The 21,071-nt window shown below is 51.1% G+C and overlaps 8 protein-coding genes across 8 annotated transcripts; 5 read left to right on the top strand and 3 right to left on the bottom strand.

The window, feature by feature from the left end:
• Nucleotides 1-878: 878 nt before the first annotated feature.
• CGGC5_v014258 (uncharacterized protein) lies at nt 879-2,206 on the top strand (the record flags this gene model as incomplete). Its single annotated transcript, XM_032027969.1, has 5 exons — nt 879-1,022; nt 1,073-1,177; nt 1,233-1,423; nt 1,475-1,669; nt 1,726-2,206. The coding sequence occupies 5 exons, from the start codon at nt 879-881 to the stop codon at nt 2,204-2,206; spliced, it is 1,116 nt and encodes a 371-aa protein (XP_031875719.1).
• Nucleotides 2,207-3,982: 1,776 nt separating this feature from the next.
• Nucleotides 3,983-4,651, top strand: imqG (O-methyltransferase imqG; the record flags this gene model as incomplete). Its single annotated transcript, XM_032027968.1, has 1 exon — nt 3,983-4,651. One exon carries the CDS (start codon nt 3,983-3,985, stop codon nt 4,649-4,651), a length of 669 nt encoding a protein of 222 aa, XP_031875714.1.
• Nucleotides 4,652-4,887: 236 nt separating this feature from the next.
• On the bottom strand, nt 4,888-6,966 carry CGGC5_v014256 (uncharacterized protein; the record flags this gene model as incomplete). Its single annotated transcript, XM_066153063.1, has 2 exons — nt 4,888-6,521; nt 6,633-6,966. 2 exons carry the CDS (start codon nt 6,964-6,966, stop codon nt 4,888-4,890), a joined length of 1,968 nt encoding a protein of 655 aa, XP_066007667.1.
• A 1,055-nt stretch (nt 6,967-8,021) lies between these two features.
• CGGC5_v014255 (uncharacterized protein) lies at nt 8,022-8,723 on the top strand (the record flags this gene model as incomplete). Its single annotated transcript, XM_032027965.2, has 1 exon — nt 8,022-8,723. The coding sequence occupies one exon, from the start codon at nt 8,022-8,024 to the stop codon at nt 8,721-8,723; it is 702 nt and encodes a 233-aa protein (XP_031875720.2).
• A 527-nt stretch (nt 8,724-9,250) lies between these two features.
• Nucleotides 9,251-11,708, top strand: CGGC5_v014254 (uncharacterized protein; the record flags this gene model as incomplete). The annotated part of the gene is made up of 5 exons (XM_032027964.2): nt 9,251-9,309; nt 9,370-9,561; nt 9,633-11,220; nt 11,281-11,479; nt 11,551-11,708. 5 exons carry the CDS (start codon nt 9,251-9,253, stop codon nt 11,706-11,708), a joined length of 2,196 nt encoding a protein of 731 aa, XP_031875721.2.
• An 84-nt stretch (nt 11,709-11,792) lies between these two features.
• On the bottom strand, nt 11,793-12,540 carry CGGC5_v014253 (uncharacterized protein; the record flags this gene model as incomplete). Its single annotated transcript, XM_032027963.1, has 2 exons — nt 11,793-11,998; nt 12,063-12,540. The coding sequence occupies 2 exons, from the start codon at nt 12,538-12,540 to the stop codon at nt 11,793-11,795; spliced, it is 684 nt and encodes a 227-aa protein (XP_031875712.1).
• A 4,145-nt stretch (nt 12,541-16,685) lies between these two features.
• plyF-1 (putative pectate lyase F) lies at nt 16,686-17,553 on the top strand (the record flags this gene model as incomplete). Its single annotated transcript, XM_032027962.1, has 4 exons — nt 16,686-17,047; nt 17,113-17,212; nt 17,268-17,321; nt 17,377-17,553. The coding sequence occupies 4 exons, from the start codon at nt 16,686-16,688 to the stop codon at nt 17,551-17,553; spliced, it is 693 nt and encodes a 230-aa protein (XP_031875722.1).
• Nucleotides 17,554-18,432: 879 nt separating this feature from the next.
• Nucleotides 18,433-20,247, bottom strand: CGGC5_v014251 (Beta-glucuronidase; the record flags this gene model as incomplete). Its single annotated transcript, XM_032027961.1, has 1 exon — nt 18,433-20,247. One exon carries the CDS (start codon nt 20,245-20,247, stop codon nt 18,433-18,435), a length of 1,815 nt encoding a protein of 604 aa, XP_031875715.1.
• Between the last annotated feature and the right edge of the window lie 824 nt (nt 20,248-21,071).

The following is a 21,071-nucleotide window of genomic DNA, read 5'->3' as shown; positions in this document are numbered from 1 at the left end:
CAAGTTGACACCGCCGGAATCCGCTAAAGAGCTCCCCGATCCTCGGAAGAGGATCTGCCAAATACAGTATCGATCTCCCTTAGATGGAGGCTAGACGTTTCGGGACAGTGGGATAAATGCGACACCAGACGGATGAAAGGAGCTGGTATGTTCACAACCAACCGATCTCGCGTAGCATCGACAGGAACCGCTAGGCTCCCAAACCAAGCTGCCGCTAAGATCGCGATCGCACAGACGAACGGCACGGAAGTTCGAATAGTAGACCATCTGCCACGAATCTTCTGACGGAGACCACACGAAATTCGACACGCATAATCGTGGTGAAAGCCGACAGTATCGTCATGTTCCTTGTGCCATGCGACATGCAAGAATGACGGACACATGCGTGCGAACTTACGTGAGACTGGAAGGGGAGGACAGACGTTCCCTGTCGAAAGAAACCAGCCGCCATCCATGGTCGAGGGATGTGCAAATGTCTTGATTGGTTGGCAGGTTAATAAAAGAAAGTCCCGATGGGATGCCTTCGAAATTAGAGAGTCTGAGCTGGGCAAGGGGTTTGAAGAGTCTTCCATGCTCGCTTCCTTCAGACTTCGAGGCCTTCCTTGCCACAGTGCCACACTAGGCGGCAGAGGTCCCGGGGCTGGGGTTTGTGGATACTTTGTGCAGGTTCGTCTCTTAAAAAAGGAACCGAGACGCTATTAAGTAATTGGCAAATGCTGGCTATTGTTTGGTATCCCGTTCTCTTATAAGTTTTCTGGGTCGGTAGGTCGTTGCTCGTCTGTTCGCTATTTTGTGGCTCTTTCATCCCCTTCGACAAACCAACGCGTGGAGCACGAAGCCGGTTCTTCAGTGATCGCAAATCCGTCAATCCAGACACCATGGGCGCCGCAACCTCGAAGGACATGGCCGCAGCGGTCCTGGTGCCGCTGCCGTTCGACATCATCAGTATGGCGCTGCGATTTATGATCCGGACACAGAGAAAGGCGTGGGGACCCGACGATTGGGCCATGGTAGCTACCATTGTATGTTCCATCAAGCAGATTCCAGCAAGGTTTTGACTGACAGTTTGAAGCCGGTTTGGACGGTATCTCAAGTCGGCTTGATCGGCATGGCCTGGAGTGGCGTTGGTCAGCTCGACTCAACCCTGACACCAGAACAGCAGGCCAACTCTTACTTCGTAAGTCACGAAGATGGCTTCCATTTTATTGCTAGGTTGCTGATGTGTTGCGCAGTGGTTTTATGTGTTTCAAGAGTTCTGGTGTTTTACCCTCGTTACCTTGAAATGGTCTATCGGTTTCACTCTTCTCCGTATCGCGAACGGGCAGCGCTGGGTTCAAATTATCATCTACACGTGTTTAGCACTTGTTACAGTCTGCACTGGTGGCACTGGGATGTATCTTTTCTTCCAGTGTAGCCCGGTTGAGTAAGTTCCAAAGCCCACGAAGCCTGTTGTATGCGTTACTGACCATTGCAGGAAAAATTGGTTCCCGCTTATGCAAGGAACATGCCAACCTCGCGAAATACAAACCGCCCTCTCGTTCCTTGTTGCAGCTGTCTCGATTTCAACCGACTGGATCTTCGCCATTCTCCCATTCGCCCTCATTTGGAGACTCCAGATGGCGAACCGAATCAAGGCTTCCGTCATTGGCCTGCTCGGTCTTGGCTTCTTGTGCGTCCCCTATGCTTTAGCCCCGGATCCCCAAGTTATTCGCTGACAGCAGTTAGTGCTTCCATCGCACCCATCGTCCGACTCAAATACCTTCTCCTTTTGAACGACTCGACGAAGTTCCTCCAGGGTCTCAGTATCATCCTCGCCTGGGCACAGGCCGAAGTCGGCATCGGCATGCTTGTCGCGAACCTTCCTGCTTGTCGTCCACTTCTCGAACGCGCCTTGTCTCGCCTGACATCCTTTACTGGCTCGAAGAATAAATCCTCCAAGGATCCCGCTGCATCTGGCGCGGTCAAGAACAGCTATTTGGAACTCGGCGAAAGGGATCCGACTAAGAAAGGGACTGCGAACGCAAGCCGCTCCGGCGTCGAGACGAGGGTATACGGAAGGGACATGGATGGCAACAGTAGTGAGAGCTTGCCCGACGACCACAGTCAGAAGCAGATCGTCAACAAAGGAGGACTTGGTGCAATTCGGGTCCAACGGGAGTTTGGTATGGAAGTTGAGAAGAAGCGCGGTGGAAACAGCATGGTTTAGGATATCACGAGCTTGGCGGTAACGAGGGTACTGACGATTAAAATGGGCTTTCTTTTCGAATAATGTGTACAATCTTCAGGGAACTCAAAATACCATTCCAGCTGACAGGTCAGCATTGAATACTAATTCTACGTTGCCAACCACCTCCAATGATCTGCGCCACGTTGTTTTTGTGTCTGGTAATGGTGCTAGGCCGTGCCATCCTCAAACTTGGATTCTAATCACAGAAAAACAGCCAGTGACGTTTCCTGTAGTATCTTGCGCATTGCAAATCACAGTCAGAAAGGTTTGTAGCAACTTTGGCGCAAGTTAAATGCGACACCACCCCGCCCTGACGGCTTATATGTCACATTGAGACATCTCAATGCGCGCAGGCCAGCGGATAGAATTCGCTGATGCCTTTTGACCCGTAACGCTGGCTAGCAACTGGTGTTGTTCTCGAAGTCGATCCTTTGCGGCGACTTGCCGTTGAGCCCCTGGCAAGTTGTCCTGCGTCCATTACGTCTACAAGTGTGGAATGCTCCACCGGATGAGCCCGCAGCGCGGCAGAGCGGGTTCGGCAAGCGCTCAGACAGCAAACACGACTCGCGCCAACACGCTTGAATGTTCACGCACGGTACAAACGGCACTTCTTTTCGGATGTTCCGATTGGCCTGCAATGGTACTGTGGATGTCTTCCGAGGATGTCATGCATACAAACCGTCGCTTTTTGGCTGTTAGTGCGCGGGTACCGCAAAAGGAAATTCGGTCGTCGCCCGAAAGTCGGCGACCGGCACAACCCCAATCTCTCAGGCCAGGGGGAGGAGGGGAAACGCCATCGATCTCGAGATCACGACGATTCCGTCGTCGAATGGCCTGTCTCCAAACCCAACATACGTATATCGACGAAAGCTGCCCCCCTCAGCACACTGTCAGAGATGCAATCTAAATGGAAAACAGTCTGGGTAAGTACGGCCGTGTTGACTTTCACATGAAAGTACCTAGTACCCAAGGAATCCCACAAACAGTCGATATTGCGGGGCCAACAGGCGCCAGAGCCATTTTACTCTGTACAGAGAGGTCTTCGGCTGTTAGCTCAGGCCTACCCATACCGCCCCGTTCATCCGCTTGCCTTTCTCGTCAAAGCATTGTCGAAACTCATGGGTGTTATCCTTCTTTCCACTCTCAAGAGTCCGCCACTCGGAAGTCGCCCCCACTCCTGTCGCACACAGCAGCAAACTCGGCTGTCAAGCTCGCGGTCGCAATCGGACTCGGCCCCACCATCGCCGATACACTTGGCAACGCTCACCCTAGAGAGCTTGAGGCATCCATGATGCCTATTGTGTTATCGAGGTCAATGCTGTTAAAACTCAAAAATACCTACATAGAAATGGCATTCACACTATGCTTTCCGCTTACTCACTCCAGCCAAAGGGTCATTAGACTGCTAAGACCAGGTTTCGGCGATGGACACTACATTTGCTCCGCGCCGGGCGTCAGACACGCGGCAGGTAAGATCAACCAGCCTGAACCACCAATGATAGTAATCACTTGTTTCTTCACAACAGTTTCTATTTCCGAAGTTCCGAACATCTAGAGAGGTATCGCGTCTTATCTCCTTGCTCGTATGCCCGAGCCAGGCATCCGGTGGCACAGCAGAGAACTCGTAATCCGACTTTGCACACTTCAACTAGCCGTCTATTTAAGTTCTGAGGGGGTGGAAAATTTCCAAACGAATTCCACATCCTCAACCAAGACAGCCAATCTACTAAGGGATACCTCGCCCGCACGCTTACTATGACGACTGCAGAGAGAGACACCGTAACAGCCATCAAGGCCATCGAGACGCTAGCCCGAGGCACACTTCTGCAGCCTAACCATCGACTTGACCAAGCAATCATCAATTCTGAGCAGAACGGACTTCCATCCATCGAGGTTGCCCCTCTGCAGGGGCAATTCCTTGCTATACAGTGCCAGCTTCTAGGCGCAAAAACCGTCCTTGAGATTGGCACACTGGGAGGCTATTCAACCATCTGGCTGGCAGAGACTGGTGCAAAGGTCACAAGTATTGAGATCAACCCGAAGCACCGAGACGTCGCCCTCCAGAATCTGGATGGTCTCGACGCCGAGATCATACTCGGCGCTGCATTGGATGTCTTGCCAAAGCTTGCAGAGGAGGGGCGCAAGTTTGACATGGTATTTGTCGATGCTTCTTGGGGTGAACAGGAGAAGTATTTTGACTGGGCAGTCAAGTTAACCAGACCCAAAGGGTGCATCTATGTCGATAATGTGGTCTGGAATGCTTTGGACAGCGGCGCGACAGAGGACGGCAAGCAATCACTGCTTACTCAGGTGGGGAAGGATGCTCGCGTCAGGGCAACGCTCGTGCCGATGGTATCGACGGCTCACACCGAGCACAGGGGAAGGATTATCATTGATGGATTCCTGTTAGCAGTGGTAAACTAGACTTGAGTAGCCTATGACAAGTTCAAGTCTGTGGTTCTAGGGACATGGGTGTTCGTCTTGTGTATTAGTTAAGAAGGGGATTGATAGTAGTCTTCTTGCATTAATACGCGACATGTTCCTGAACGTATACTGTGCCTGGGATGCGCTAAAAGTGAGAATGAGACCACGACTGGAATGTTTGATTGTTCAGAAGGTGAACAACAACCCCAGGCCCTCCACGATTTCCTGTCGACAATTTACATAATTACGGCCTGGGCAATCGTCCATTTGCTAGAGAATCCGGTCTCAGATCCCTCAGGATCGCGGACCCGTCCAAACCCCAGACGGCGAAAATGGTTCGCGCTGGCTTGGGAGCGACCGAGAATGAGGAATGGGGAGAGTTTCCCTTGCCGGTGAAAAATAGACATGAGATAAACTGGGAACGTTCCTGGTCTCTGGACACCATCGAGAGCTCTCTGGCTAGTCGTTGTCTCGTGATCAAAAGAAATTGTTCCAGTCTCGAGTGGAACATCGAGCCACAAATCCGAAGTCGTCAACTTTGCTGGCAAAGGTTCCGCATGTCCTGCACTCAGGACATCCAGCGTAGCGAGCCCAGAATCTTCAATGGACACAATAGCCTCGACCATGGGTCCACGAAGAACTATGGTCGGCGTTGCCACATCATTAGGCTCTTGACTCTCCAAAGGTTCGGGATATTTCAGAACTTCTGCCATTGCCACTGTGTCCTTGTCGTGAGCTTCAAAGTACATGGATATCCGCGCAGATATAGAAGCCCAAGTCCACGAAGGCATATTGGGTGCACTGATATCGCCTGGCTGGAGAGCAAACCAGCAGAGTGAAGACAGAAAATCTCGTCTCCACAAGCCCCAAAGATATTGATCTTCGAGCTCCTCTCGGAAGCGATCTGCGACGGCCGTTATCGCGACTAACTTATCAGATTGATGCGTAAGTTGCCGACGTGAGTAAATCCTGATGATACGTGCCCATACAGCATATAGTGAGAAGCTGTCGAACGCCATCTCCTCCTGGCCTTCCTTGATGAGAGTTTCGATATTGTATGATTGAGTGTTATGTTGGATGCGTCCAGAGGCCACGTTGTAGTAAATCGATTTGTAACCGCATTCGCAACGAGAGCCATCGAGACACTCCCATAGCATCTCATGTGAGCCAAAAGAGAGATATCTCCTAGCCATCAATCTTTCTTGGAAGCACCAAGCACGGGCATCTATGGGACCCTGCACCACAGGTTCCCATCCAGCATGGTTAGGGATCACCCTGTATGTGATTGCCCCTGAACCAGGAACACCACACATATCAAACGACAGCGTACCCTCTTTGTACGGTGACCTTTCCCGCAATATCCCTCTTGAGACGTTGTCGGACGAACTGGTTGCTAGAACGAGAGCGGCATTTTCGTAAACACTCTTCATGCTGGCAGCCTCTTTTGCCCAATCCTCTCCATCATCCTGCACGATGCAAAGAGAGTCGATCCAGATATACGTGAAGCCCAATGCCAAAGTCACGGCAATGGCGTCTTTGAAGTTGCGTGGAAGAGTGACTTGATCGATGGCCCGGACATGTGTTCCAATGCTGTTACGCCTCGTCATTGGAGGACCGGCGCCATCGACGGAAAAGCCCCAGCAATGGCTCAAAGCAACAAAATTGCCAAGCTCGTTGTTGGTAATTTGTAGACGGGGCGGGTCAACGCTCACATCAACGATTCTCGTTGGTAGAGGTTTTGGTCTTATGTGACACGTAGAGTGCGATGAAGAGCAGCTTTTCATCCACTCCTGCGCTTGTTCGATGCTGTCTTTCGTTGCGTTGGTGTTCAAAATGGGGTTGTATGGTTCTAGGTGGTAACCATTGCTGTCTTGATGTCATCTTAGCTTTTGGTCAACCACGTCAGTTATTGCACAGAAGTGCGGCCAAGAAAAGCTTCTGACTGGGAAGAAACAAAAGTAATTTACAGATAGAGACTGACCTATGAGACTCCCGTCTCGTGCGAGAATAACCATCCGGACTTGGTTCGTCATATTCTCATCACTACCACAGTTCAGCGTCAGTGTCAACCGGATAACACTATCGACTTCGTTGTCGAACATGGACGACAGTGCGAATGCATCATCATAGCCGAACTTGCTTATCGCTTCCTTCGCGACTGCTGTTCCAAGCTGACACAAAGAGCAGCCGCCGGCCAAAGCACTGGCAAACCATTTCTCGAGCGGCTCAACCCCGTAGCCTTGGGGGAAAGGCAACTTGCAGTTGGCCCATGGAAAGGTTTTGCGACAGTGACAACTGGTGCAGATGCTGTCCATGGCGTCTTCTTGGTTCATAATCGATTGCCTCCCGCTTTCTGGGATACATGTCTCCTTCAAAGGACCACCCAGGTTGAAATGGAGTTTTGCGGATAATTGCGAAGCGGGGAAGTTGATCGAAGGCCTCCACACGTGATTATTGTCAGCTCAGTGTGACATTACTGGCCAGTCACTAATCAGCGAATAAGAACACCTGAAGCCAGACGAAAGGATCGTGAACCCAGTCACCTGCCAAGCTTTCACTGCGAAAGTCCCTCGCTAGTGGTTCTGTGAGAATGCATTGCTGAACATGGCTTCGGAGTGGACATTTGGATGTCGTTCGCCACATCCAGGACATCCGAGAATAAAACTCGAGAAGTGCACCGGGTTATTCGACGAGACTACATGTGTTGACCCACAGAGCGATGAATTGACTTTTGTTTATTGATAGGCGCATAATGGAAAGAAAGTAAGCTTTAGAGAAGGAAGAAAGGTTCCCTGCCTCGGCCGACTTGAAACATGAAACGCGCCCCGTGCGGCATTGATATCTTAGCAGCATTACCCAAATGTTGTGATCTCGCTGAAAGAAAGGATCTGTCTAATACTTCCAAAACATTTCCCAATCACAGTACTGTAAGACCAGTACATACTCACACTTCATGGCGACAAGCTGCCTCCAGCAAATTACGAGCCTTCTCCCCTTTTCCGCTAATCGTCAGGCGGCTCAGGGAGATCGTTCCGAGATGACCGAACGCCCTGTCAATCTGTCAGCGGCAGATGTGTTACAGCACCCTGCGTTTGGAACGACAAAGTGGAACCTCAAACCTGCCGAATCGGGGCTTGTCAGCGTGGCAGACAATCGGGCTGGCGGTCCATTTCCACTCTGGTATGAGGTTCATGGCAATGGGCCCCTGAAAATCGTGTGGATTATGGGTCTTGGGGCGACGAGGAATATGTGGAAACGGCAGACGCGTTTCTTTGGTCATGATCACGGTGACCGGTACAGCTGCTTGGTATTCGACAATCGCGGAGTCGGATATTCAGGGAAGCCTAACTGCAGATATAGTACTGCAGAGATGGCAAGAGATGTGCTGGAGCTGATGAAGCAAATTGGTTGGCTCGACTCGGATTCACCAAGCTACCCCCAGGACATCAATATTGCTGGCATCAGTCTCGGCGGCATGATTGCGCAGGAGCTAGCCCTTTTAATACCGCAGCGAGTCCAGTCACTCATCTTGATCTCATCAGCGCCGAGACTGGTTCGAACCACACCTCTTCTGGACCACACTATGCAGCGCGTCTTCATGTTTCTCCCATCTGGATTGGATACAGAGCTGGACAATAAAGCACGCAGAATCTTCAGCGACAAGTTTCTTAGATCCGCGGACACCGGGTCTCTCGATGCGAATATCAGTTTTCCAAATAATCACGATCGCTTCGTCGCAGAAGAGCTTGCGGAGCGGGAAGACGAAACAGACGTATCGCGCAGAAAAGGGGTTCTCCTGCAAGCGGTAGCCGCCGGATGGCATTTCAAAAGCTCAGAAGATTTAGCTAAAATGGGCGATTTGGTAGGCCGATCACGGATCATGGTCATGCACGGCACGGCGGACGAGACTATCACATTTCCTCACTTTGATCTGTTCAAGACAGGCTTTGGAGACGGGCCGGAGTATTTTGTGTGGGATGAATGCGGCCATATACCGCTTTGGGAGAGAGAACACGAGTTCAACGCGCGTATTGCACAGTTCATATACAGGAACGCCAATCTCCCGGCCTGAAGACACAAGTCGGTCTTCCACCGTCCACTGGGGCTAGGACTCTGGGGAAATACACATCATCTATTCGTCACTTGAAATCTATGACTGGGGGCCATTCCTCAGTTAATTTTCCGCTGTTTTCTCAGCCTGTACTATGTTTCTCTGTTTGTGAGCGTATGCCCTAAACCCGGATGCGTGCCCATGCATATTCCGGACCTTCCGGAATGCATGATCGACGAGTGAATTGTTCGCTTGAACCACACTACTATGAGTTTGTCACAGTGAATCCCATTCGCGGTGCTCGTGTTGAACTTACGGGTCCCCAGTCGGATGATGAGTAGCTGTGGGGGTGCTACCCCTCGTTCGGCAGTAGCTACACCGAATTACGGAGGCGGATGTAAAGTCAATCAAGCTTCTCGGATATGTTACGCTAACATTTATCCGGTGACTACCAAAGCTTTCTTTCAAGATCAAAGTTATTTCCAACATCTGTTAAAGGAACGGCGGCACTGCAAGTGTTTTCTTAGGTGTGATGAAGTCGCGCAAAGATGCATGTCCGCATATCTCTTCTTTTCTTGCCAGTATTAGCATCAACGGCTATTGACAGGTGAGAGATTTCCTTAATGAACCGGAAATCCAGGAAACCGTATTAAATAATTGTCTTCAGGCGCGCGATTGTTGAATCGTTCAAAGTCATCAGAACTGAAGTTCCGACAAACATTGACAATGCAACTACACCACTTCAAGTTGGTAACGGCGACTTTGCATTCAACGTGGACATCACCGGAACCCAGTCATTGGTACCTTTCAATACATTGTCAAGTTGGGGCTGGCACAAAGACAGACTTCCTGAAAATGGGTGAGTGTTCATGCCTACTTTATTACGGATTGCAGGCCAAATCTGACGGTGCAATTCCATTGGATTTGTAGTGAGAAAATTGGCGACTATCATGGAGTAGCAATTGAGACACACGGAAAGGATGTTTTCTATGACATCGAAGATCCAGAATTACCGGAAGTTTCGAAATGGCTCAGCGCAAACCCCAACCGAATCAATTTAGGTCGGATCAGCCTCGCGTACAAGAATAAACCTTTGTCTACAATCACAAAACCTCATCAGGAGCTCAATCCTTGGAATGGAACGATCGTCTCCAATTTTCAAATCGATGGACACCATACGACAGTGATTACGCAAGGAGACTTCGAGACAGACTCTGTTGCATTCGAAATTCAATCCGACTTGATTTCGACCGGAGACTTGAGCGTCTTATTCGACTTCCCATATCCCCCAATTCACAAAGTTGAGAAATCATCAGACTTTGAGGTTTTTATGGGAACATATGACCTAAAGTCATCGCGGAATCATACAACATCAATCGTCAAGAACTCTTCCTCCCAGCAGATCTCAGCTCACATCTACCATGAGATGCAAGAGACGGCGTACTACCTGAACTTACGGTGGCCTCATCAAACACCACTCAGCCTAGCTCAAGTTCAGAACGAAGATCAGAACGGAACAATCGCTCATCGCTATACGTTACGTCTCAGAGATGCTTCTCAGGATTATATGTCCCCGAGTAAGCTGATCTTCACTGCTCATTACAGCCCTAAATTGGAGATTCCATCGCTGCCATCAGAGATACAAAAGACAAACGTTGTTGGGTGGCTGAACTACTGGCAAGAAGGAGGCTTTGTGGATCTCACGAAGTCGACAAACCCTAATGCGACGGAGTTGCAGCGGCGTATCATCCTTTCTCAGTACGCGATGAGGGTCAATAGCGCTGCTACTGGCCAACCCCCTCCAGAAAGTGGCCTTGTTTACAACGGTTGGTGGGGAAAGTTTCATCTCGAAATGGTTATCTGGCATTGTGCTCAGTGGGCCACGTGGGGACGAAAACAATATTTTGATCGAATCTTCCCGTCTGTGTACGAAAGTCTCTTACCTAGCTCGGAGGAAAGAGCTCGCAACATGGGCTGGGATGGAGCCAGGTGGCCCAAGATGACCGAGCTTGTCACAAAAGGCATTGCACCTGGCGAGACGCGCGCATTTCTCCAGTGGCAACAGCCCCATCCGATGTATCTGGCAGAATTGGCCTACAAAGCCACCCCGACCAACGAGACCCTTCAACGATGGGATCGTGTCGTCACAGCAACAGCCAACTACATGGCATCCTTTGCGTGGCTTAACAATCAAACTGGTAGGTATGACATTGGGCCCCCAATCCAGGGGGTGACCGAGAACTCTTCTCCAACCGAGATCTCCAACTTGTCATACGAACTCGCTTACTGGCAATGGGCTCTTGCATCCGCCTGTAGCTGGAAAAAAAGGCTTGGAGAAGGATGCCCACCCAGATGGACTGCCGTGGCAGATAGTATGGCTCCACTACCTCAATTTGAAGGGTTATATGCCCCTTGGGTTGGTGGCGGGTTGAATGCATCATGGTGGGATGACCCAACGCTGAAGAAGGATCCGCGCAGTGTCATTATGCTTCAGGGAATCTTGCCCGACACACCGCTGGTAAGAAATCCTACCTACTTTATGTCCTTGTCACAATGTTTGACTGTCTTCGTTCTTTAGGTGGACCTTGCCGTTGGCCTTAGGACGGCCGATAAAGTATGGGAGGCTTGGGGTGATGATCAGATCCGAGGCTGGGGCCGAAACATTTTGGCTATCAATGCTGCACGAGTCGGGAATCCCGAGCGCGCCATCTATCATTTAACAAACTTCGGATATTGGACATTTGGTGACCAGGGCTTTGCCCACCGATCTGGACCAAGTGAGTCACGACCTATCGATCCCAATCCCGTTCCTGTGGGCGTCACCGTTTCTAATAGATTCACATATAAGGTCCATCTCCGCCTCCGTACTTCCCCGGCAACGGCGGGTTTCTTCTGGCGATCAGCTATATGGCAGCCGGCTGGGAGGGCTCTAAGGGGTATGCCCCTGGGTTTCCGAAAGACGGCTCCTGGACCGTTAAGCATGAAGGACTAATGCAATCTTTGTGAGAGTCTGTTTTTCTCCGACCGTTCTTTTCGGGAAACGTCAAGCTAGCCATCGCATTTGTTCAAGGTTTCTCAATACTCTGTAACCTAATTGCCGGTATATACTGCTACCAAGAGCCCGCCAGAGTATGGCGCAGTAGTAGTCTTGAATCGGTTCCTGGGGTCATCCAGGTACGCAATGAGATCCGCGTATCCATCCTTGCTAGAGACAACATTGTCTGCCACAATCAATGCCCCAGGCTTCAATCGAGTCTTGATAACCTTCAACGTGGGAAGAGCCAAAGCTGACCAGACTGCGAATGGCTTGTGTCAGATGCACAGCGAACATGTTTGGCTCAAGATCATGGCTTAACTCACTATCCAGAAGCAGAAAGTCAATCTGTTCAGGAACATCTGTCTTAAGTGTTTCCCGCAAATCCCCCTCTTTCAAACGAATCCACTTCTCAACATCTCTCCCGGCCCGCTTCCAGTGCTCTCGGGCTCTGCTAGCCTTGGTTGGCTCGTTCTCTGTGGCGATGACAATGCCATCGGAGTTTTGGAGTCCCGCATTCTGCCCGACGGCAAGAGCAAGCCAAATCGTGCTAACGCCAAAAGAGGTCCCGGCTTCGACAACGTATCTCGCGCCGGCTGCACGCAACAGCAAGTAAACAAGAGCGCATTTGTCCGGCTCAAGAGCAACAAATCTGTCAAGGGCGACAGAGGCGGGTTGATTGTCCGTACTGACGTATGGGGGCTCGGTGAGTGCTTGCGTATGCAGGTCTCGAAGCAGGTCAATGGTAGTCGGGCTTGCCTGCAACGAAGCAAGGTGCCGGTCGAGGCTTGCAATATCCGCCATACCGAAATCTCACGGAGAATTAAGGTCGCCGAGGATGTTGAGAAACAGCGATGAGTTGCGTCAGCTTCGATCACAATGTTATATATCTGATTTTCACTTCCGAAGGGCGCAGTTGACGTTCAAGCCCGAGGCCGCGGGGATGGCCAGACTTGAGCGATTACATACCCACAGTCTGCAAGCCGGGCATTAAATGTAGATCGCGCGCGGGGACCTTTCAATTATCGGCTACTACATCAAATGGATCAGTTTAAAGACGGTGCATGTTCTGATTACCTCTTATTGGAAGATGAACATGGCTTGCTGATTCTCTGCTCCGCACCCCCTCAGGGTCTCGATTGCCGACTGTTGCCGTCGATCTCCGAACTGACCAAAGCGCCAAACGCACGTGAAGTCTAGCTTGCGAACGCCGCGTGCAATTTTGCTTTCACATTGGATGTCGCTTCCCCAATGGCACAGAAACTGACACAGGTACCGACCAGCCACACCATCAGCACATCCATCCGACTACGACAGACACCTCCGGCCCCACAGCGGAGACCGGAAGTGTCCGCAGGGTCGCCTGTGGGCCCGCCATCCGGGACACTAGCAAGCCACAACAAGGTCTTTCTGGAACAGCCGCCTCGCCGCGGTACGCCTTTTCTGATTAGTGGACATTCAATCACTTTCAGTCCCTTGCTTCCAAACCCGACAGAAACTGTTAGCTTCTACACTTCTTCTACGGCGGCAATATCAAAGATGACTCGCTATTGACATGGATGACAAAAGTCTCTTTACCACGCGAGCCCCACTGAGATAGATTTTTAGCTGCAGTCAAAGCGACGCTCATGTCGCAACTCCAAATGAAAACTAGGAAAGGCCCTTTAGAACCAAAAGCCCATCTGCTATACGGCAGACAACAGGCTCAAGCTTGGCTAGAAGGGGAGCATGTAAGGGTCGAAGCTTGACATGCGAGCAGCGTGGCGTGACCGAAATATAATGAAATTCTAAGGGAGAGAAAAACATAGTCCTATCAACTACGATATAAAAGGTGGTGCGGACCCAGACGCTGCGGGCAATCTGTTCTCTACTTTCACCCGCCACACATGGCAATGCCCAATTTCCGAAATCCCCGTGCCTGTAAGCAGCAAGTAGGATCTCGTACTTCGTGGCTGTGTCACAAACTAATGCTGATAGTTGAACCTCAACTGACATCCCGGCAACAATGAACACGCTCCATCATATCACGGATTGGAAGATAGTATCAGGTCCCGGCGACTTTCATTCCCACTGCAAGCTGGGAAGCCCTTGCGAAATCAGCCAAGATGGAACATGCCCAATGATGCTGCTTCTTGCGACTTATCGGCGTATCGGGCTTTGGGATGCATGTGACCCCAAGCATCGAGCATGCAAACCAGGAAATCCATGCACGCAGAGAGAGGGCAAGTTTTGTTCACGGATTATCTTTTTGGTCAAGTTGCAACATATGTACGGCACTTGCGGGGCCGGGAATACAGGTCATGCGTGCTGCCCGTCCATTTCCGACGAAGAACGATGCTGGCTGTTCCCGACTTGTCCTTCCTGCGGAGTACTCACTGAAATCAGAGCTCTTGTTCTGATTCACCGAAGGATTTTGGATGAATGCGCCCCAGAAGAGCGATTCAGTCGTACTGATATCCGACACCTGGAGGACGGTCTGGCGGGGTATTTGCGAGCTTACGAAGTCAGAAGAGGTATGCACATCGACGAGCTTCGAAATCAGACCGAGGATGCCTATCGGATTGAGATGCAATATGCCAGAGGAGTGGATGGTTATAATCCGACAGTAGGACAGCACCCGAGCGGCAAGCAGACATGGTGGCAAGCCGTGTGGCTGAGGGTTACCACCATGATGGCGGACATATTTGGCTCCAAGTATGAACACAGCTGTGCATGACGTTATTGGACAGGGCTATGGACATTTTTTACAGATCCAAACCATGATTGTTACTTTTAAAGACGAGCGTCCAAGAATGATGAGCTCCTATGTAGGGAGAGGCCAAGCCCGCAGAGTGGCTCTACCCGCTTCCATTACGTTCCTGACGATCATGCATTTGAATTCTGCTCAGTCTATGTCATTGTTCATCAGCCACAGCGGCCAAATCTCTTCAGCGCTGCTGCTCGATCTCCGTGGGATTATCTTGTTTTTGGTCGAGTTCCGAATCATTCCTGATGTTTCTGGCGTGTACGAAAGACCTACATCTGCTACTCATTTCAGTTGAAGGAATAAAAGTATGTCCAGCGTCGCGGCGACGGGTATTTTGCGTGACGCTCATGACCGGACCCAAGGCGTAACACCGGAATCTGATTGATAAACTCATCAGCACAAGTTGTTTGTATGAACCGCCAAGGCAAATATTGAACATGGACAAAATATGAATGCAACCTCCTTGGCAATATAGCTGCCGCGATTATTCTTGGCATTCGTGGATTGTTGGGTGCTTCAGTGGGGGAGGCTCTTGGCACCACCTTTCGATGGCTCGGCGCAGGCGGAACTACTCCCGGGATTTCAACCAATGCACTGCAATGGGCCGCTCGCGCGCTTGCTGTTTTCCCCCTAACAAAACGAGATCGATAGTGGTTTCGAACTCGTGAGATTGCACCTTGCTACTTCAGCGGCACCTATCGGATCTTCTAAAAGCAGGTGGGCATCCGTCAATGGTTTCTCAGTCAGTCCCAAATGATACAGATCCCATTTAGAACCGCGCAAGAGATAGGGTCTTGTCAAGGTGACTATGCCGCAGGAACGCTAGCCTGTATCAATTATCGAACATTTTCCTTCGCTTGCACTAGTCAAGCGGGTGTGAATACGAGCCACCTGTGTTTCTTGTCTTCCAATGTACATGGATCTCCATTGTCCATGTGAAGTACCTAGTCCAGCGGCATGGAATTACAAGACGTCAAACACGGGACGCGATACGATGGAATTATCAGATGACTGCGTTGCAATTCATTACTTTTCCACGTTGTGCCAAGACACTGATACTTAATCCGGGACTTGGTTTTCGTCAATACCGCGTAACCCATACTGCTGACAGCTACCTTAGACAGTCTGACAAGTGCAGACGGTGTACTATAGAAAGTCCTTTCCGCTGAGGGAACTCGAAGTCACTTCTAATTGCATGAGAGGCGAGATCAACGCGGAACCGCATTCAAGTGGACTTTCTTGCGAGTCACCCGCGCGCACGTGAGGTAGATCAAAATCAGAACGCTCCTTCCTGACTTATGTCAGTATCTCCGACACTCGGGAAGTGCGCTACAGCATAGATTCTTTTGGTGCTCTGCTGTATCTGGAATCGCAGAAAACAATCAAAGTAATGCTTGTCGAGGCGAGCTGCAGCAGTGTCTCGCCCCCGGCCGGACAACTCAGAAGTTTTCTTCGTCTAAAGTCTTGGTGTTTCCAACAAGAGAATCTTATTCCTTGCAACGGCAGCGTACCTCATGATTCTCTGCCCAGCGGCGACTTCGAACAGCGGCCTCCTGCCTAAATATGAAGCTCTAGTTCGTCTAGGCGCCGTGCCAAGAGTGGCAGTGCCGAGCCCCTTGGCGCGGACAGGGCAATGATCGGCCCCATTGTTGGCACCGGGACTCAGGCAATCGACGCCATTCAAGGCTGTTGGTGATCTTATCTGTTTTGCCTGTGCGCGGTTAGAAAGACTCGGCACGTTTCAACGCTTCAAAATTCCACGTGTGAGGTTCAAATTGAGATGAACGTTGTTTCCCAGATTGATTGCTTGTGCAGCGTGAGGCTTACCCCAATGGATGACTTGCCGCCCCTCTCCACTGACACGTCAAAATCCATGGCTCCAATCGGTGGATACCACTGAGAATGCGACTGTGGAGGACACTGCGAAGTTCCCCTCGCTGGCCAAGACCTCCTTAATTCATTCTTGACTTGATGTCTCGAGAATCGACGCGGAGTCTGAACAAGTTCCCGCCAGTCGGTGACATCCTTGAAGATGGCAGACGAACTGGCATGCTGCGGGTATAAAATGCCAGTCAGCCACTGTCGTTGATTTGAAGCTCAGTCTTATCAGCACAAGCTTTCATTGCTATATCTTCACTCTTTTCAATTCCATAGCACCTTACTGACCCCTTTCGCCGTTCTTTCGAGACTTACATCATTCGTCATGCGCACCGACGCCTTCAAGTTGCTCGCGGCTCTTGCTGTTTCTTTCCCCGTTGTCTCCGCCTGCGTTGGTAAGGATGCTCTGCCTACCGCTACCGAGACCATCAGCAGCGATGCTCCCATCGAAGTTGCCGCTGGCGAGAGCTACGATGGCAAGTTGGCCCGCTTTGATAGAGGGTCCGGTGCCTGCAAGGACCAGACTGAGGGCGGCCAGAAGGACGCCGTCTTCATCCTGCGTAAGGGCGCGACTCTCAAGAACGCCATCATTGGCAAGGACCAAATGGAGGGAGTCTACTGTTTGGGTGGTGGTTGCACAATTGAGAATGTCTGGTTTGAGGACGTGTGCGAGGATGCCATTTCAATGTAAGTTTCAAGCATGAGCTATTCGATTTGGAGAGACGTAGCGCTGACGATGGTTCCCTGTACAGCAAGGAGGATGAGGCTGGCACCGAGACCAAAATCATCGGTGGAGGTGCCTACAAGGCCGGTGACAAGGTAGTCCAGCACAACGGCTGCGGTCACGTCAGCGTAAGTTTGATTCTCTGAAGGACAATGCAACAAACATCGGCTGACAACCAGAAAGATCTCCAACTTCTACGCGGAAGACTACGGCAAGGTCTACAGAGCTTGCGGCACTGTAAGTGAATCAGAAACTTTGCGAAGACAGCCTGATGTATCTAACAGCATAACAGTGCGATGCCTGCAAGCGCACCGTCAGCATTGAGGGCGTCTCTGCTTACGGAGGTGGCGAGGTTGCTGGCATCAACGAGGACACTGGCGATGAGGCGACGCTCGTCAACATTTGCACCGACGCCAAGACCCCTTGCCAGCTCTACTCTGGTCCCGGCACCAAATCGGGCGAGTGCTAGGTTTCTCGAACTGAGGAGGCAACTCGGCCCCTATGATGGATAAGAACTTCCTCGACCTTGATGGTTCTAGGAATTGACTTCCTGTGGAAGAGTCATGCGTCTCATGGGGGCCTAAGTGGTGGTTTCGTGTATATACTTCTTCAAAACATGTGTTATAAGCTTATTTATTAGCTTTACGAAAATGTCCCCGTGTCAGGGGTCTTGGTTTACCGAAAGAATGCGGAGAGCCCAACGGCGAGGAATTTCATTCCCAGCTCCATGCCCTGGCTGTAAAAGTCGCGGATGCATGTCTCATACCGATCTTCGCTACAGATAAACTTGCTTCTCAGCCTGTGCATTGAGCTGGAAGAATATCTCAAGTCAACGTCGGCTCGATCTTCGGGTGCGACCAGGAAAAGAGATAAAGCGTACCTAAACACTAGGGATCCACACCAGTGACTATGTGCCTGGGCGGAAGGGTTTTGGAGAGCTGAGTGTTTTCGAAATCATGACCTCCTTGTCCAAATCCTTGCTCGAGCCAAAACGACCCGGTCGTAACAAACTTGATTTTTTCCCGCCATCAATGACCATGAACTCCAAACTTTTCCCTAGGATCACTAAGTCTCCGTTGCATATTCTCTGACGGTTCTCAAGACTAGGTCCCCCAAAAGTGTTCGAAACGAGCCATGCTGGATTTGTACCCGACCTAATTGAGGAGGGTGTTTGCTATTGTTCTAAATGTATCGCAATGAACCACAGTTTTCTGGCACTCTGATTCGTAATATTCGTAATTAGCTGTCCAATAAAGATATCGTGTATTCATGACAAAGCAAACGATCATTATGTCCATTATGTACGCCTAACCCCAAACAGGACCTGGTATCATATCTATAACCGAGTCTAGAAAAGCAAGACTCCCAGAGTAAATGCCAAACTCCACGCAATGCATCCATAAACTGCTTTCCCACGCATCAGACTTGTGGCAGCACTGTCGTCGCCGTCGTCTGAAGAGTTACTGGGGTCTCCAGCCGGGCCTGGTGTAGACGTTGTCGCAGTACCAACACCTGGAGACGCCGATGTGAGAGCATCACATGCCGTGGGGTCAGGTTCAGAAGTACCCACCCTAGCGCCAATGTTTACGACGACTGCCTCGGCATCCCGCAAAGGAATGCTTGCCTTGCCATCGTTTGCGACCTTCACAGTGATGTCCTCGTTGGAAACCTGTGACTGCGTGCCTGCATTGTCCTGCTCAAAGCTGATGCCATTCCATGTTGTGCCGTGGGTAGCGTCTGATCCATCGGCAGTCAAGTAGCCCAAGTGCAGTGTTTCGCCCGCAAGGGAGGTCGGGAAAGTCAAGTCGACCGTAATGTTGGACTTGGATGAGTCAGACACGTTGGCAATCTTGCCATTGAGCAAAACGACAGAAGAAAGGGAGTCGCTCTGATAGACCGAATAAGCCTTGAGGTAGTCCGCATAGCCAGAGGGAGCGTTCGAGATCGACTCTTCGGCGATGCGGGCGGTACATGATCGGCCAAGAGTCTGGCCGAACGCCGCGAAGGCATAGTAGAGAGGGCGAACGAAACGGTCCCGGCCGAACATGCGCGTTGGCTGCCAAGCGCTGGCGTTGCTGTCGAAGGTCATATGGAATTGAACCGAGGTGATGTTGAGTGTTGCGGCGTAAAGAAGGAAGTTGAAGGTCCATAGGGCGGCAGCGAAAGTGTCGCTCAATCCCTCCACGCCGAGAGGCCCGACGACAGACATTTCTCTCAACGCGAAAGGGTAAGGCGTCTCCTTTGCTTGGTCTAGCTGACCCTCGATCGTGCTGAACTGCTCTTTGGTGTTGTCGAAGTGCATCATGTAATCCAGGGTCAAGGGGTATGGGAACGACCCTACGAAGTAGTAGTAGTTATGCTGGTTCCAGCTGGTGATGAATCCCTTGTCTGAGTTGTTGGCCTTGACATCGAGGTAGCTCTCCAAGTCCTTGATCTCGAATCCGGTACCAGTGACCCAAGCGGTGGAGGCGGAAGACTCAAAGAAGTTACTTTGCAGGTTCTTGGGTTGCAAGACCTCCTCCCAAACGGCGCGTGCTCGATCAAGCCACTCCTGTGCATATAACGAGCCGGACCAAGATCCCTTTCTGAACCCGTTATAGTTGTAGAGGTCTGGCTCGTTACCGAATTCGAATGAGACGAGGTTGAGATTGGTGCATCGGTCGATGATTTGCGTCGCCATGGTCGTCAGCCTCTCGATGTAGTCCGACTCGGCGTATCCCAAGTTCAAGCCCCATGTAACGGGAGTTCCCTTGGGCAAACGGTTGGCAATCTCCATAAACTTTGGACCGACAATGAAATTGTCCGCCGGGACATCACCCGGCGCGGTCGGCTTCGGGTTGGGCTTAATGAGCCAGTCGTCTTGCGAATCGTCGTAAATCAGATAATCCTGCGTGTTTCCACCCAATCGCATGTGCGCCGGTCTGCCGGTGAAGTTGGCAAGGTTGTTTAGAAGGTTTATCGTCAGGTCGTTGGGAGTTTCATCTCCCATGAAGTAGTAGAGATGGTCAAGTTCGATACCGAAGCCGGCAAACGACGGGTCGACGGTCGCAGAAATGTCGGAGGGAACATCTTCGGACAGCGATAAGGACAGGACTGAGTCGGCGGCGAATGCTGCAGAGATGAGGCCGAAGCCAGCTAGGAGGCGACTCTGCAACGGCGCCATTTCAAAAGCAACCGGGCAAATAATTAAGATAATTTGTTAGTAGTGTTTGGCTAGAACCATCGTGAGAAATGCAGCGGGGGCGGTCAGCCGCCTTAAAAGACGTTGGGACATAAAGATCGGTCACCGAAACGGGCGGTTTCATCGCCCTCCACAGATTTCATCATCCTTGTGGACCAGGTCGAACCAACTGAGCCGGAGCTTTTGCGCCTGTGTCAGTTGAAATCCATGTTCACCTCCCGTTTGATGGTACCAAGGCTGGGCAGCAGCTCCAGTCTGACGCGTACTACGCGGCCGGGCGGTGACTCTGTGTGTCTGTGTTCTCCTCTCTGCAGTCAATAGCTCGAAATCGTTGGCGATGAGAAAGGGCCGAGATGCACAACCCGGTTTTTTTGGGAGATTTCCACGCTTCCACCAGGCCCGGCTGGCGAACAATTGGAGAGCCTAGACCGTCCGCCGTGAGAATGCCATGCCTGTTTAGGCGCTGCGATGCCGTTGTGCCGTGATTGCGACAGACGGTTGGTGGGTTAATGACATCAGGGAGGGAAGCACTCCCTGTTGGTTCTGCGGGCCAAGACGTTGGCGGTTTGTCTCGCCCCGCAAAACGTGCGTGGATGGCAGGGAATCCCATGGCCATCGGTGATGTCAACAAGACGTTTAGCGATTGTGGCAGGGATAGCAGCTCCTGTATTCCCTCCATCCCATCGCTTGCAGGTGAAGAGACGTGACAACCTGGCAAATTTGGTGCATCGGAAGTTGGGGTGACATGAGCAGGTCGGGAGGACGGGAGCTACTTCGTCTGACATGAGTTTGATAGAGTTATGGCT

This window comes from Colletotrichum fructicola, assembly GCF_000319635.2.
Source record: "Colletotrichum fructicola Nara gc5 chromosome Unknown KSG_Nara_v1_contig08, whole genome shotgun sequence".
Classification (NCBI taxonomy): Eukaryota; Fungi; Ascomycota; class Sordariomycetes; order Glomerellales; family Glomerellaceae; genus Colletotrichum; species Colletotrichum fructicola.
The sequence above is the reverse complement of the archived record's forward strand: the minus strand, read 5'-3'. Positions and strand labels throughout refer to the sequence as shown.